The sequence below is a fragment of the Salmo trutta genome, chromosome 29 (assembly GCF_901001165.1).
Source record: "Salmo trutta chromosome 29, fSalTru1.1, whole genome shotgun sequence".
NCBI classification, from domain to species: domain Eukaryota; kingdom Metazoa; phylum Chordata; class Actinopteri; order Salmoniformes; family Salmonidae; genus Salmo; species Salmo trutta.
The window spans coordinates 4,358,221-4,373,982 of record NC_042985.1 but is presented as its reverse complement, the minus strand read 5'-3'; the positions used below and the strand labels follow the sequence as shown (position 1 = coordinate 4,373,982).

At 46.6% G+C, this 15,762-nt stretch overlaps 1 protein-coding gene across 1 annotated transcript in view; it reads right to left on the bottom strand.

Annotated features, from left to right (window-relative positions):
• The window catches only part of LOC115166794 (mothers against decapentaplegic homolog 3), a 60,247-nt gene extending 47,324 nt beyond the window's left edge, over positions 1-12,923 (bottom strand). Inside the window, exon 1 of the mRNA XM_029720600.1 lies at positions 12,279-12,923. Within this exon, the coding sequence (XP_029576460.1) occupies positions 12,279-12,481 (203 nt within the window). The 5' untranslated portion in view covers positions 12,482-12,923. The remainder of the gene's footprint in view (positions 1-12,278) is intronic.
• Positions 12,924-15,762: the final 2,839 nt, after the last annotated feature.

The window sequence follows — 15,762 nt, the reverse complement described above, 5'->3', positions numbered from 1 at the left end:
TAGCCTGAGCACTGGAACTATAACAAACACACAGACAGAGAGACTAGCCTGAGCCCTGGAACTAAAACAAACACACAGACAGAGAGACTAGCCTGAGCCCTGGAACTAAAACAAACACACAGAGAGACTAGCCTGAGCCCTGGAACTATAACAAACACACAGACAGAGAGACTAGCCTGAGCACTGGAACTAAAACAAACACACAGACAGAGACTAGCCTGAGCACTGCAACTAAAACAAACACACAGACAGAGAGAGAGACTAGCCTGAGCCCTGGAACTATAACAAACACACAGACAGAGAGACTAGCCTGAGCACTGCAACTAAAACAAACGAACAGACAGACTAGCCTGAGCACTGGAACTATAACAAAACGAACAGACAGAGACTAGCCTGAGCACTGGAACTATAACAAACACACAGAGAGACTAGCCTGAGCACTGCAACTAAAACAAACACACAGACAGAGAGACTAGCCTGAGCACTGCAACTAAAACAAACACACAGACAGGGAGACTAGCCTGAGCACTGGAACTATAACAAACACACAGAGAGACTAGCCTGAGCACTGGAACTATAACAAACACACAGAGAGACTAGCCTGAGCCCTGGAACTATAACAAACACACAGAGAGACTAGCCTGAGCACTGCAACTAAAACAAACTCACAGACAGAGAGACTAGCCTGAGCACTGCAACTAAAACAAACTCACAGACAGAGACTAGCCTGATCACTGCAACTAAAACAAACTCACAGACAGAGACTAGCCTGAGCACTGGAACTATAACAAACTCACAGAGACTAGCCTGAGCACTGGAACTATAACAAACGAACAGACAGAGAGAGAGACTAGCCTGAGCACTGCAACTAAAACAAACAAGACACACAAGCCTGAGCACTGTAACTAAAAACAAACAGACAGACACACAAGCCTGAGCACTGCAACTAAAAACAAACAAAACAAGCAGACAGAGACTAGCCTGAGCACTGTAACTAAAACAAAGTAAAATAGACAGACACTTTCTGGTTGACTCGCTCAACAAAGGTGTTTAATCTCAATCTGTCTGGGACAGATCCCTCAGAGCCATCAAAATGTCTCCTCACACACACCCACACACCCTCACATTTCAAAGCAGGTACCTGAGTCACAGTCCAGACTGTATTGTTCTCTAGTGATGTGATACACACTGGTTCACTGAGAGTTTGTCTGTCTGCGTCTGGCTTCTCTGTGCTGTAATTACCACTGGCTGCTCACTCAAGTCATTGTTTGATTTGTCTGACAGAAAGTGGATACTGCTGTCTGAGACATCTCTCTTTCTGTTCCTTCGGTGTGTGTGTGTGTGTAGTCTTGGCAGATGGGGACAGATGGACAGTGTTGCCTGTCTGCTCTGCCTGGTAGCTCCAGCGTGTACCATCACCATACCTCATTCATCCAGAACCAGGAGGGTTTTGTGTGACGATTCCCCAGTGTATGTGGGCACCGGGTCATCTGCATTTTTGGCTTGTTGACTGCTTCTGTGTCCAAGCAGAGGGCATCATGGGTATTGTGCGCGCGTGTGTGTGTGTGTGCTGTGCCAGGTCTGGTCGTGGTATTAAGTGTGAGTGCCCCAATAGTGGTCTCCACGCTCCTTCCATGCGCTGAGTGGGTGCGGGGCTTTTAGTGTGTGTGTGTGTGTGTGTGTGTGTGTGTGTGTGTGTGTGTGTGTGTGTGTGTGTGTGTGTGGGTGTGTGTGTGTGTGTGGTTAGTCAGCCCAGAGGAATGTGCTGCGGCTGGTTGCTGGGGCCTTGGGGAGGGTGTGGGCTGCTGTTTGGTTAGCAACTGCTGCTCTGTGTGGAGGCGGCAGGATTAGGTTATATTAGTGAGAGAAAGCTCTACTCTGCTTGGCCTGACCACTATCTGTGGGGGAGAAGAACAGAGAAAGCTCTACTCTGCTTTGCCTTGGCCTGACCACTATCTGTGGGGGAGAAGAACAGAGAAAGCTCTACTCTGCTTTGCCTGACCACTATCTGTGGGGGAGAAGAACAGAGAAAGCTCTACTCTGCTTGGCCTGACCACTATCTGTGGGGGAGAAGAACAGAGAAAGCTCTACTCTGCTTTGCCTTGGCCTGACCACTATCTGTGGGGGAGAAGAACAGAGAAAGCTCTACTCTGCTTGGCCTGACCACTATCTGTGGGGGAGAAGAACAGAGAAAGCTCTACTCTGCTTTGCCTGACCACTATCTGTGGGGGAGAAGAACAGAGAAAGCTCTACTCTGCTTTGCCTTGGCCTGACCACTATCTGTGGGGGAGAGGGACACTAACTCCTCACACAGACAACAAGCCTGCTTTGTGTCCTATTGGCCACGACTACAACCACGACTACCAGCACCACCATACTGAACAAAAATATTAAAAGCAACAATTTCAATGATTTTACTGAGTTAGCGTTCATATAAGAAAATCAGTCACTTGAAATACATTGATCTGGATGTCACATTTAAAATATATATAAAAAAATATATATATTGAACCTAAATTTAAGTAGGCAAGTCAGTTAAGAACAAATTCTTATTTACAATGACGGCCTAGGAACAGTGGGTTAACTGCCTTGTTCAGGGGTAGAAGGACAGATTTTTACCTTGTCAGCTCGGGGATTCGATCTAGAAACCTTTTGGTTACTGGCCCAACACTCTAACCACTAGGCTACGTACCGCCCGCATGACTGGGCAGGGGCACATCCATAGGCCCACCCACTTGGGGAGCCAGGCCCAGATAATCTGAATGAGTTTTCCACCACAAAAAGGCTTTATTACCATGACAAATACTCCTCAGTTTCATCAGCTGTCCGGGTGGATGATTGATCTTGATATGCCACACCTGTCAGGTGGTTGGATTATCTGGGCAAAGGAGAAATGCTCACTAACAGGGATGTAAACAAATGTGTACAAAACTGGAGAGAAATAAGCTTTTTGTGTGTATGGAGAATTTCTGGGATATTTTATTTCAGCTCATGAACACTTTACATGATGCGCTTGTATTTTTCAGTACTTTCCATGTTGTGTTTATATATATATTTTTCAGTACTTTACATGTGCGCGCCAAGGCTACTGTTCGTTTTTCGATTTTAATTTGTAAATCTGTTTCAGTTAGTTTTTAGACCCGATTTGCTTTTTGATTTAGTTTGGTTTAAAAATATTTTCGATGTAATTTTCTATTATTTAGTGTTAGGGACAGAAAGCATGCTGGGAGGCTAGGAGAAGTGTTGTATAGTGTTTTGGGGGGGGATGTCGCTTCTTGCAATGGGGGGGCAGTTCAAATGATAAAGTCAAGCTCAATGTGACTTATATGGTGGAATGAAACTCTCACCCATGCTGACAACAATCCAATGCTTTTTAACTTGTCAGAGGCTGCAGATCCGCAGGTAAACGCCCCCCCCCCCCTGGATTCTGCTTCCCCCAGAGCTGAAGATCCCAATCTCTGGGTTTCTTTACCTCTACTTTATACCCACATTGCTGTGGTCACTCTCCCTTCACATTTCTCACTGTCAAATCGTGAATGAAAATTCTTCAAGTTTTACCAGTGAAATGTCCATGCAGCATCTGCATATTAACCATGTGATCTCAATCACTTTCATGGGAATATTCATTCAGATCAACTTGAGTTATACAGTGTCTTTTTGAATTAAGTACAGTGAGCAAATTTTGAAGCAGATTGTGTTAAAGAGGCATAGCCTAGTTGAGTTTAACACTGTTGAGTTTTGGCAACATCCTGAAATATCATAAGAAATTAGGTGGCGTTTCTTGTCTTACAGTAACTGTATACTATGCAATTACATTTGGCAGGGGCGGCAGGTAGCGTTGGACCAGTAACCAAAAGGTCACTGGTTCGAATACCGGAGCCAACAAGGTGAAAAACCTGTCGCTGTGCCCTTGAGCAAGGTAATTAATCCTAATTGCTCCAGGAGTGCTGTACAACGGTGACCCAGGCCGTGACCCCATTCCCTGTGGGTGTGTCTCAGGGGGAGTTGGGATATGCAAGAAACACATTTCCAAAACACACTTGTGTGTAACAGAACAAATATAAGCACCCCACAAATAATACATTTTTATTCATTTCTGTTATGAAGAATACTATCACTATGTGATCTTGCAGACTTTGATCTCACATCATTAAAGGAGCACCATTCACCAGAGTAGCCTGTTCTCTACGAGTAGAGACGGTGTTAAGTAGAGTACTGCACATGAGCAGAAGCTTCGGGACCTTTAGCGTTCAGGAAGAGGAGTCCCGAAAAGTCAAGATCCGCAGCAACAGTTTCAACTATAGTAGTACGTGTTAGAAGACTGACGTTAGCTACCTAGACTATGTTTTTCCATGTTAGCTAGCGATGCCGCGGGACAAGCTAGGCCTCGGAACAAGCTAGGCCTCGGAACAAGCTAGGCCTTTTTGAAACGTCTCCATCTCCTGGCTGCATTTACGCACCAGATTCAGCAGCTTGAAAACCACATTACATTTTTAGAATATATTTTTTTTTTAGATCAACAATTTTCCTGATGGAATATATCTTTAGCTTTGTTGGTTTTTGGAGTCAAAGTTAATATCATGACATACTTTATCTAATAGACACCAGCACCCACGCTTCTATTGATGTACAACAGCACTGTAGACCACTTGTGGAAGGGAAACCAATCTGTTTAATCTTTTTGTTATCAGCTCAAGTTCCTCCCTCTGTTCTTCCTGCTCCCATCTCTCTCCCTCCCCACTTCCTCTCCCTTGGTGTTGTCACAATACCAGAATTTTGACTTCGATACCGATACCAGGTTAAGTAACAATACTCAATACTCTTTACCAAAACAATACTACAGTAAATAAATAAGGCATATTAGCCAAAGTCACAGAATGGCCCTTAATCCAGACACAAACTCAGGGACTGCCTTTCTCATGCTCAAACATGCTGCAGTGTGAGTCGGTGGCACCAGACTGCAGCCCTGCAGCCAGAGGGACGTGTGTGGACAAGACAGGCTGCTGCTCCCGGGTCCTGGCCCAGAACCAAGAGTGAGAGAGAGAATTCTGTGTCGTCTGTTGCAGTTCTGCTCTCTCAGTTCTGCTCCACAGTAAAGGCCTACAGTTTGGGACGGGTCAAGAGGGAAGACCAGTTAAAATACAGTCAACTCATGAAACTAATTGACAATTGCTCCTAATTTTCAAATAGGATTGTCAATTCCATTCTATTTTATTCATTTTAATGTATTGAATTGACAGCTGCTGAGAAGGAATTGACTCTGGAAGTGTCTTCCTCCTAATAATTAAAACTGTTGATTTTATTTATTTAACTCGGCAAGTCAGTTAAGAACAAATTCTTATTTACAATGACGACCTACCAGGGAACAGTGGGTTAACTGCCTTATTCAGGGGCAGAAATACAGATTTTTACCTTGTCAGCTCGGGGATTCGATCTAGCAACCTTTCGATTACTGGCCCAATGCTCTAACCACTAGGCTACCTGCTGGTTACTGACACAATGCTCTAACCACTAGGCTACCTGCTGGTTACTGGCCCAATGCTCTAACCACTAGGCTACCTGCTGGTTACTGGCCCAATGCTCTAACCACTAGGCTACCTGCTGGTTACTGGCCCAATGCTCTAACCACTAGGCTACCTGCTGGTTACTGGCCCAATGCTCTAACCACTAGGCTACCTGCTGGTTACTGACACAATGCTCTAACCACTAGGCTACCTGCTGGTTACTGGCCCAACGCTCTAACCACTAGGCTACCTGCTGGTTACTGGCCCAACGCTCTAACCACTAGGCTACCTGCTGGTTACTGGCCCAACGCTCTAACCACTAGGCTACCTGCTGGTTACTGGCCCAACGCTCTAACCACTAGGCTACCTGCTGGTTACTGGCCCAATGCTCTAACCACTAGGCTACCTGCTGGTTACTGGCCCAATGCTCTAACCACTAGGCTACCTGCTGGTTACTGGCCCAATGCTCTAACCACTAGGCTACCTGCTGGTTACTGGCCCAATGCTCTAACCACTAGGCTACCTGCTGGTTACTGGCCCAATGCTCTAACCACTAGGCTACCTGCTGGTTACTGGCCCAACGCTCTAACCACTAGGCTACCTGCTGGTTACTGGCCCAACGCTCTAACCACTAGGCTACCTGCTGGTTACTGGCCCAATGCTCTAACCACTAGGCTACCTGCTGGTTACTGGCCCAATGCTCTAACCACTAGGCTACCTGCTGGTTACTGGCCCAATGCTCTAACCACTAGGCTACCTGCTGGTTACTGGCCCAATGCTCTAACCACTAGGCTACCTACTGGTTACTGTCCCAACACTCTAACCACTAAGCTACCTACTGGTTACTGGTCCAACGCTCTAACCACTAGGCTACCTGCTGGTTACTGGCCCAATGCTCTAACCACTAGGCTACCTGCTGGTTACTGGCCCAATGCTCTAACCACTAGGCTACCTGCTGGTTACTGGCCCAACGCTCTAACCACTAGGCTACCTGCTGGTTACTGGCCCAACGCTCTAACCACTAGGCTACCTACTGGTTACTGGCTCAACGCTCTAACCACTAGGCTACCTGCTGGTTACTGGCCCAATGCTCTAACCACTAGGCTACCTGCTGGTTACTGGCCCAACGCTCTAACCACTAGGCTACCTGCTGGTTACTGGCCCAACGCTCTAACCACTAGGCTACCTGCTGGTTACTGACCCAACGCTCTAACCACTAGGCTACCTGCTGGTTACTGGCCCAACGCTCTAACCACTAGGCTACCTGCTGGTTACTGGCCCAATGCTCTAACCACTAGGCTACCTGCTGGTTACTGGCCCAACGCTCTAACCACTAGGCTACCTGCTGGTTACTGGCCCAACGCTCTAACCACTAGGCTACCTGCTGGTTACTGACCCAACGCTCTAACCACTAGACTACCTACTGGTTACTGGCTCAACGCTCTAACCACTAGGCTACCTGCTGGTTACTGGCCCAATGCTCTAACCACTAGGCTACCTGCTGGTTACTGGCCCAACGCTCTAACCACTAGGCTACCTGCTGGTTACTGGCCCAACGCTCTAACCACTAGGCTACCTGCTGGTTACTGGCCCAATGCTCTAACCACTAGGCTACCTGCTGGTTACTGGCCCAATGCTCTAACCACTAGGCTACCTGCTGGTTACTGGCCCAACGCTCTAACCACTAGGCTACCTGCTGGTTACTGGCCCAACGCTCTAACCACTAGGCTACCTGCTGGTTACTGACCCAACGCTCTAACCACTAGACTACCTACTGGTTACTGGCTCAACGCTCTAACCACTAGGCTACCTGCTGGTTACTGGCCCAATGCTCTAACCACTAGGCTACCTGCTGGTTACTGGCCCAATGCTCTAACCACTAGGCTACCTGCTGGTTACTGGCCCAACGCTCTAACCACTAGGCTACCTGCTGGTTACTGGCCCAATGCTCTAACCACTAGGCTACCTGCTGGTTACTGGCCCAATGCTCTAACCACTAGGCTACCTGCTGGTTACTGGCCCAATGCTCTAACCACTAGGCTACCTGCTGGTTACTGGCCCAATGCTCTAACCACTAGGCTACCTGCTGGTTACTGGCCCAACGCTCTAACCACTAGGCTACCTGCTGGTTACTGGCCCAATGCTCTAACCACTAGGCTACCTGCTGGTTACTGGCCCAACGCTCTAACCACTAGGCTACCTGCTGGTTACTGGCCCAACGCTCTAACCACTAGGCTACCTGCTGGTTACTGACCCAACGCTCTAACCACTAGGCTACCTGCTGGTTACTGGCCCAACGCTCTAACCACTAGGCTACCTGCTGGTTACTGGCCCAATGCTCTAACCACTAGGCTACCTGCTGGTTACTGGCCCAATGCTCTAACCACTAGGCTACCTGCTGGTTACTGGCCCAATGCTCTAACCACTAGGCTACCTGCTGGTTACTGGCCCAATGCTCTAACCACTAGGCTACCTGCTGGTTACTGGCCCAATGCTCTAACCACTAGGCTACCTGCTGGTTACTGGCCCAATGCTCTAACCACTAGGCTACCTGCTGGTTACTGGCCCAATGCTCTAACCACTAGACTACCTACTGGTTACTGGCTCAACGCTCTAACCACTAGGCTACCTGCTGGTTACTGGCCTAACGCTCTAACCACTAAGCTACCTACTGGTTACTGACCCAACACTCTAACCACTAGGCTACCTGCTGGTTACTGACCCAACACTCTAACCACTAGGCTACCTGCTGGTTACTGACCCAACACTCTAACCACTAGGCTACCTGCCGCCTCAAAACTGTTGATGCAAAAATCTAACATAATAAAAACATCCCCATCAAAATCCAGCAGTTTAAACTAGGGATGGCTGTTTGTTTTCAATGGGCTGCGTCTCAATACACTGCATCCCCCACGTCGGCCTTCCGCATCTGTGGTGGAAAGTGGCAGAGCTACAGTGCTGTTTGTCAGACCATGGGACATCCCTAAAAATTGGACTTCTCACGAAAACGTCTGTAGCGAGCGTAAAGTTTGACCTAATAACTGATATGACCACTATGGTGACCTCTCACCAACACCATGGTGTTCTCCGTTTTGCTCTAAGACCCCCACAAGCTACGGACTAGTCTGAAGTCGGTACTGCCGATGTGCCAACTTCTGTCTGTAGCGTCCGGATCGTTTGAGATACAAACTAATATGACCCCACTATGGAAAGGGGAGACTCATGAAAACGATAGTGTTGTCCATTTTGCTTTAGGAAGGCCACACGTGTCCCGGGACTCATCTAGCCTACAGTTCACTAAACCACATTTAAAGGACAGGGAGAGAACATTCGTCTTCTCCCCACTCAAACAGCGCAGGCTCGTTCACTTAACAGCCGCCTCCACCGGCTCTGAGAAAGTCACTCTTAAATGACTTGACAGATGCGAGAATGTTTGTTTTAGGCGGAAGTGGGCCTCTAAGCAGGCCTCTCATACCAAAGTCCCTGCCAGTGCCATCAGCATTGCTCAGGCGAGAGAGTGTGTGAGTGTGTGAGTGTGTGAGTGTGTGAGTGTGTGAGTGTGTGAGTGTGTGAGTGTGTGAGTGTGTGAGTGAGTGAGTGTGAGTGTGTGAGTGTGTGAGTGACATCACAAAGCCATAAGTACACACTGCAGAATGACTAAGACATGAATTTGGCCCAGAGCCCTAGTTACTCAGAGCTACACATTATTTAAAAAGCAAAAATGACTGTCAAAACCACAAAAGTGTAGAGAGGCTAAGAAGCATGCCGAGCAATAGCTTTGCACCACAAAATAAGATAAACTCTGGGTAGAAAACTGCCATTTGTTGCGCAACATTTTAGAAAAGAAAAATCTAACAAGAAATAAGTCTACTGGTTTCCAAACAAACAAATCATGAACTTGATGTTTTGTATTCAGACAATCAGGAGGGAAAAAAGAATGATGAGGTCTAAAACTGCTCCATGACCCACTAGGCCAGCTATAGGCTAGAATTCTCTCTGATTACACGGCTTCTTAGAGGAGATTGCTGCTGTTAAACCCATTTGAAACATTATCTAACAACTCAGGGCCTCTAAATCCACACCAGGCACTGAGGCTTTAGTGTTTAACGCAGCTCCTGTTTCAATATGAAATGATTGTGCTTCGTTCAGATCAGGTCAGTTGCTCAACCTCCTCAGGTTTAGGATTTGGGGTCTAGATCTGGCAGGTCGGTTGGTCAACTTCCTCAGGTTTAGGATTTGGGGTCTAGATCTGGCAGGTCGGTTGCTCAACTTCCTCAGGTTTAGGATTTGGGGTCTAGATCTGGCAGGTCGGTTGCTCAACTTCCTCAGGTTTAGGATTTGGGGTCTAGATCTGGCAGGTCGGTTGCTCAACTTCCTCAGGTTTAGGATTTGGGGTCTAGATCTGGCAGGTCGGTTGCTCAACTTCCTCAGGTTTAGGATTCGGGGTCTAGATCTGGCAGGTCAGTTGCTCAACTTCCTCAGGTTTAGGATTTGGGGTCTAGATCTGGCAGGTCAGTTGGTCAACTTCCTCAGGTTTAGGATTCGGGGTCTAGATCTGGCAGGTCGGTTGCTCAACCTCCTCAGGTTTAGGATTTGGGGTCTAGATCAGTGAGTACCTTGATCTGATGTGTTACTGGGGAATCCCATGTAGACTTCCCTCAATGGACCTTTCCATGTATTTCATCTCAGAAGGATCCAAAACATCATAAATATATTTATTTTGGGCCAATCTGGCATGAACTGCCCTACTCTAAAAACAGAAAGCCTAAGTGGGTAATAACCATTGTTCAGCGTGGTGAGTTACCGTAGCTTAGCTAGCTCATCAGCTGTGACTCAGTGAAACCCGGAGCACAGTACAGAGAGCGTGGTGAGTTACCGTAGCTTAGCTAGCTCATCAGCTGTGACTCAATGAAACCCGGCACAGTACAGAGAACGTGGTGAGTTACCGTAGCTTAGCTAGCTCATCAGCTGTGAGGATAGTGATGACTCAGTGAAACCCGGAGCACAGTACAGAGAGCGTGGTGAGTTAGCGTAGCTTAGCTAGCTCATCAGCTGTGACTCAGTGAAACCCGGCACAGTACAGAGAGTGTGGTGAGTTACCGTAGCTTAGCTAGCTCATCAGCTGTGACTCAGTGAAACCCGGCACAGTACAGAGAGTGTGGTGAGTTACCGTAGCTTAGCTAGCTCATCAGCTGTGAGGATAGTGATGAGGCGCTGGGGAATGCATGTGTCAGCCAGGAGAGCTCCCCCATGACCACCTCGACAGGCCTGAGCAAGCAGCTGCTGTCAGCCCCACCACAGGGGAATAAATAGGAACAGACCTCCCGGGCAATGTGGGCCGTTATTCAGGGGCAGGAAGTCCCCCTAAACACTGCTCTAGGATCAGCTTTCCCCATTCCAGTCCCAGCATTGACTATATGACACTGGTCTGTGACAAGGGCTTTTGCACTACAGCCAGGGTATTAGGGAGATATTAGCATGTTATACTTCCGGCCCGGATATCTTCAGCGCTACAAGCCTGGCTAAGAGGACATTCAATTGACTGAAGAATGCACAACATTTGTGATGGTCAAACAAGAATGTGGGAGTGGCTGATTAGCTAAATATATCCAACTTTAGCCCACACCACCGCAGCTTGCTAACCCACAGTCCATGTCAGACAATAGTGGAGATGGGATTTTGAAGGCCGATTCATTGATAAAGATGTGAGATGTTATTTTGTTGTAGACACAAGAAGAAAAACGTGTGTATTAACTGCTGACATTCAAGGGACAACATCAGTGACATTGACTAAAGTTTCAGGCAATCACAGGTCTGCTTTGTGGTGAGGTTCTGAAATAACAACAGCGACAGCAGTAGGGACACAGAAGTTACCCAAACTTAAGCATTACATACTAGTGTGGCTGCAAATAAACCAAACAGGACATGAAAGCTCTCTGAACAATAAACATGGATAAGTTTACAAACAACACATTGACTGAGCTGACAAGGAGGTGGAAGTAGATGCTAGCTTCTCAGCATTACAGTGACATGACAAGCTGACAAGGATGCAGCTGAAGAACTAGGCTAGGCCTAATTGATGGTTTTAAAGAGAATACGTTTGGGTACTGTGTAAGGGTTGAAATCTGTCAAGACAGCAGTGGATGTATTGCACTGCATGGCGAAAACGATGATTCAGTCTCGCCTACGCACCACCCTAGTAGAAAGCGCCCCAGATTAAGGCCAAATTATATAACTTCGTCACCCATTTGTGTTTAGATTTTTACAGCTGTATATTGCACTATGCAGATTCGCCTCGTTTTCTGCATCATAAATATATCTACCGAGCGTAGTGTGTAGTTTGCTAGTTAGGACAGTGAACTAGAATTCGTTGTGCAACAAAAGTGGCATGTAATGATGATTGTTTAAAACAAACATGGGCAACCCTCAAAACATTCAACGCTGGCTAGCTAGCTACATTTGCTACCTAGCTATGTTTACTGTACTATGATTGCTGATGCAGACAAGAGGCAGCTCACTGTATAACTTGCTCAGTTAGCTAGCTGGCTAACGTTAGCTAGTTAGCTACGCATGGTTTGTGCAGGATGCCCAAAAAAACTATTCTTGAATGAGAAATATTCAATGGCTACAATATCAAATTGTTTGCGAGTAAGGGAAAGCTAAAACTGGAAAGTCCAACCTAACTACCTAGACAGTTTTGTGTTTGAAAACTGTCACATTCAATCGATTCTATTTCTTGCGCAAACATTGCAATGTTTGTTTCTAGTCGCCTACCTTGGTATGGTAATACATTTCGTGTTGATATTCTGTGTCGTGATGGCTTTTTCCAATTCATCCAGTTGTCCTGTTTTCTTCAACTTCTTCACCAGGCTTTTCACAGCTTTTTCACACCATTTCTCCTCCTGTCCGTTCTGTTCGCCTTTTTTCCAACCCAAAAGCCTTTTCACAATGGGGGGAGTAAAAGGCAGAATTGACATCTTGAGGTCAGTAAAGTCCTTCCAGTACTGTGGTCCTTGGTTTCGCAAGATACAGATGTAAATATGTTGTAAAACTATCCAAAGGACAAAATGAAGTGGTCGCTTGAACAACGACTTCGTTAAATGCACACATAGGCTGCACAGCCAAAGTTGATGTGTAGCTAGCAGTGTTAGTGCAGCCAGAGCAGCTCTGTCTCAGCGACTACCGCACACTATTCACATCACTAACACTCCGCCGCGAAACCTAGTTCGCTCTAGTCCATTCTAAATGCATTCTCCATCCTCGCCTAAATTAAAGCCGTAGGTGAAAACCAAAAAACATGCATCATTTTGGACTAAGGATTTTGAATAAAAAAAATATGTAATATGGCCTCCTACGCGTTGGTATACGTGTGATTATCAACGAAGTTTGGCCAAATTCATAGTCATCCGCCGTCGTAGGCTCCGTCTGAAGTCTACTAAAAAGTCTGCTTCAAATGCAAACGCAGGACGACTACCCTCCGTAGACTCCCCACTCAGACTGCCAAGTAGATCTGTGAAGCCCATATGCTGCAGCTGACCAAAATGTGCTGCATCTGCATTGCATGGGCCCTGCCTTTCGCCCGGCCCCCTCCCCACCGACCTGGTCCATGGTCCCGGCCCATACCAATTGCCAACAGTTGTGATAAAAACTCCACATAATGGTCTGATAAATTATGTAACATTCCACAATGCATGCAGCACCATCACATAATAAAACATAGAGGCCTATAGAAGATCACTAGGTTCCTTTCATCAATGAGAACTGACATTGTATACAACAACCTTATGCATATTGCATAAAGTGTGTAATCTCTGCTCATTATTAGAAACAAATAACATAAACAATATTTCAGTCCAGAAGTCAGGAGAGGCTTTGCTCTTGTCTAAGCATTTGGGAAACTTTTTGAAGGGGTCCACTCCCAATGTGTTCCAGATTATTGGACAGAATCCACACAACACACCACTGTAGGACCTGTCATACTTTCCTCTCCGTAGAACACAATCTTAAAACTGGGATTGCTACAAGACTGTGGCAATCAAATCAAATTGTATTTGTCACACATGCCGAATACAAAAGGTGTAGACTTTTACTGTGAGATGCTTACTTACAAGCCCTTTCCCAACAATGCAAAGTTAAACAGTAAGAAACATGTGCAAAAAAGGAAATAGTAACATAATAAAATAACAGTAATGAGACTATATACAAGGAGAACCAGTACCCAGTCAATGTGCAGGGATACGGGGTAGGTCAGGTAATAATGAGGGTATAAGGAGTACCCGTACCCAGTCAATGTGCAGGGATACGGGGTAGGTCAGGTAATAATGAGGCTATAAGGAGAACCAGTACCCAGTCAATGTGCAGGGATACGGGGTAGGTCAGGTAATAATGAGGCTATAAGGAGAACCAGTACCCAGTCAATGTGCAGGGATACGGGGTAGGTCAGGTAATAATGAGGGTATAAGGAGTACCCGTACCCAGTCAATGTGCAGGGATACGGGGTAGGTCAGGTAATAATGAGGGTATAAGGAGTACCCGTACCCAGTCAATGTGCAGGGATACGGGGTAGTTCAGGTAATAATGAGGCTATAAGGAGTACCTGTACCCAGTCAATGTGCAGGGATACGGGGTAGGTCAGGTAATAATGAGGGTATAAGGAGAACCAGTACCCAGTCAATGTGCAGGGATACGGGGTAGGTCAGGTAATAATGAGGGTATAAGGAGTACCCGTACCCAGTCAATGTGCAGGGATACAGGGTAGGTCAGGTAATAATGAGGGTATAAGGAGAACCAGTACCCAGTCAATGTGCAGGGATACGGGGTAGGTCAGGTAATAATGAGGGTATAAGGAGTACCCGTACCCAGTCAATGTGCAGGGATACAGGGTAGTTCAGGTAATAATGAGGCTATAAGGAGTACCCGTACCCAGTCAATGTGCAGGGATGCGGGGTAGGTCAGGTAATAATGAGGGTATAAGGAGAACCAGTACCCAGTCAATGTGCAGGGATACGGGTAGTTCAGGTAATAATGAGGCTATAAGGAGTACCCGTACCCAGTCAATGTGCAGGGATACGGGTAGTTCAGGTAATAATGAGGGTATAAGGAGTACCAGTACCCAGTCAATGTGCAGGGATACGGGTAGTTCAGGTAATAATGAGGGTATAAGGAGTACCAGTACCCAGTCAATGTGCAGGGATACGGGTAGTTCAGGTAATAATGAGGGTATAAGGAGTACCAGTACACAGTCAATGTGCAGGGATACGGGTAGTTCAGGTAATAATGAGGGTATAAGGAGTACCAGTACCCAGTCAATGTGCAGGGATACGGGTAGTTCAGGTAATAATGAGGGTATAAGGAGTACCAGTACCCAGTCAATGTGCAGGGATACGGGAAGTTCAGGTAATAATGAGGGTATAAGGAGTACCAGTACCCAGTCAATGTGCAGGGATACGGGGTAGTTCAGGTAATAACAAGGCTATATACAAGGAGTACCAGTACCCAGTCAATGTGCAGGGATACGGGTAGTTCAGGTAATAATGAGGGTATAAGGAGTACCCGTACCCAGTCAATGTGCAGGGATACGGGTAGTTCAGGTAATAATGAGGCTATAAGGAGTACCAGTACCCAGTTAATGTGCAGGGATACGGGTAGTTCAGGTAATAATGAGGCTATAAGGAGTACCAGTACCCAGTTAATGTGCAGGGATACGGGTAGTTCAGGTAATAATGAGGTTATAAGGAGTTCCCGTACCCAGTCAATGTGCAGGGATACGGGTAGTTCAGGTAATAACAAGGCTATATACAAGGAGTACCAGTACCCAGTCAATGTGCAGGGATACGGGTAGTTCAGGTAATAATGAGGGTATAAGGAGTACCAGTACCCAGTCAATGTGCAGGGATACGGGTAGTTCAGGTAATAATGAGGGTATAAGGAGTACCAGTACCCAGTCAATGTGCAGGGATACGGGTAGTTCAGGTAATAATGAGGGTATAAGGAGTACCAGTACCCAGTCAATGTGCAGGGATACGGGTAGTTCAGGTAATAATGAGGGTATAAGGAGTACCAGTACCCAGTCAATGTGCAGGGATACGGGTAGTTCAGGTAATAATGAGGGTATAAGGAGTACCAGTACCCAGTCAATGTGCAGGGATACGGGGTAGTTCAGGTAATAACAAGGCTATATACAAGGAGTACCAGTACCCAGTCAATGTGCAGGGATACGGGTAGTTCAGGTAATAATGAGGGTATAAGGAGTACCCGT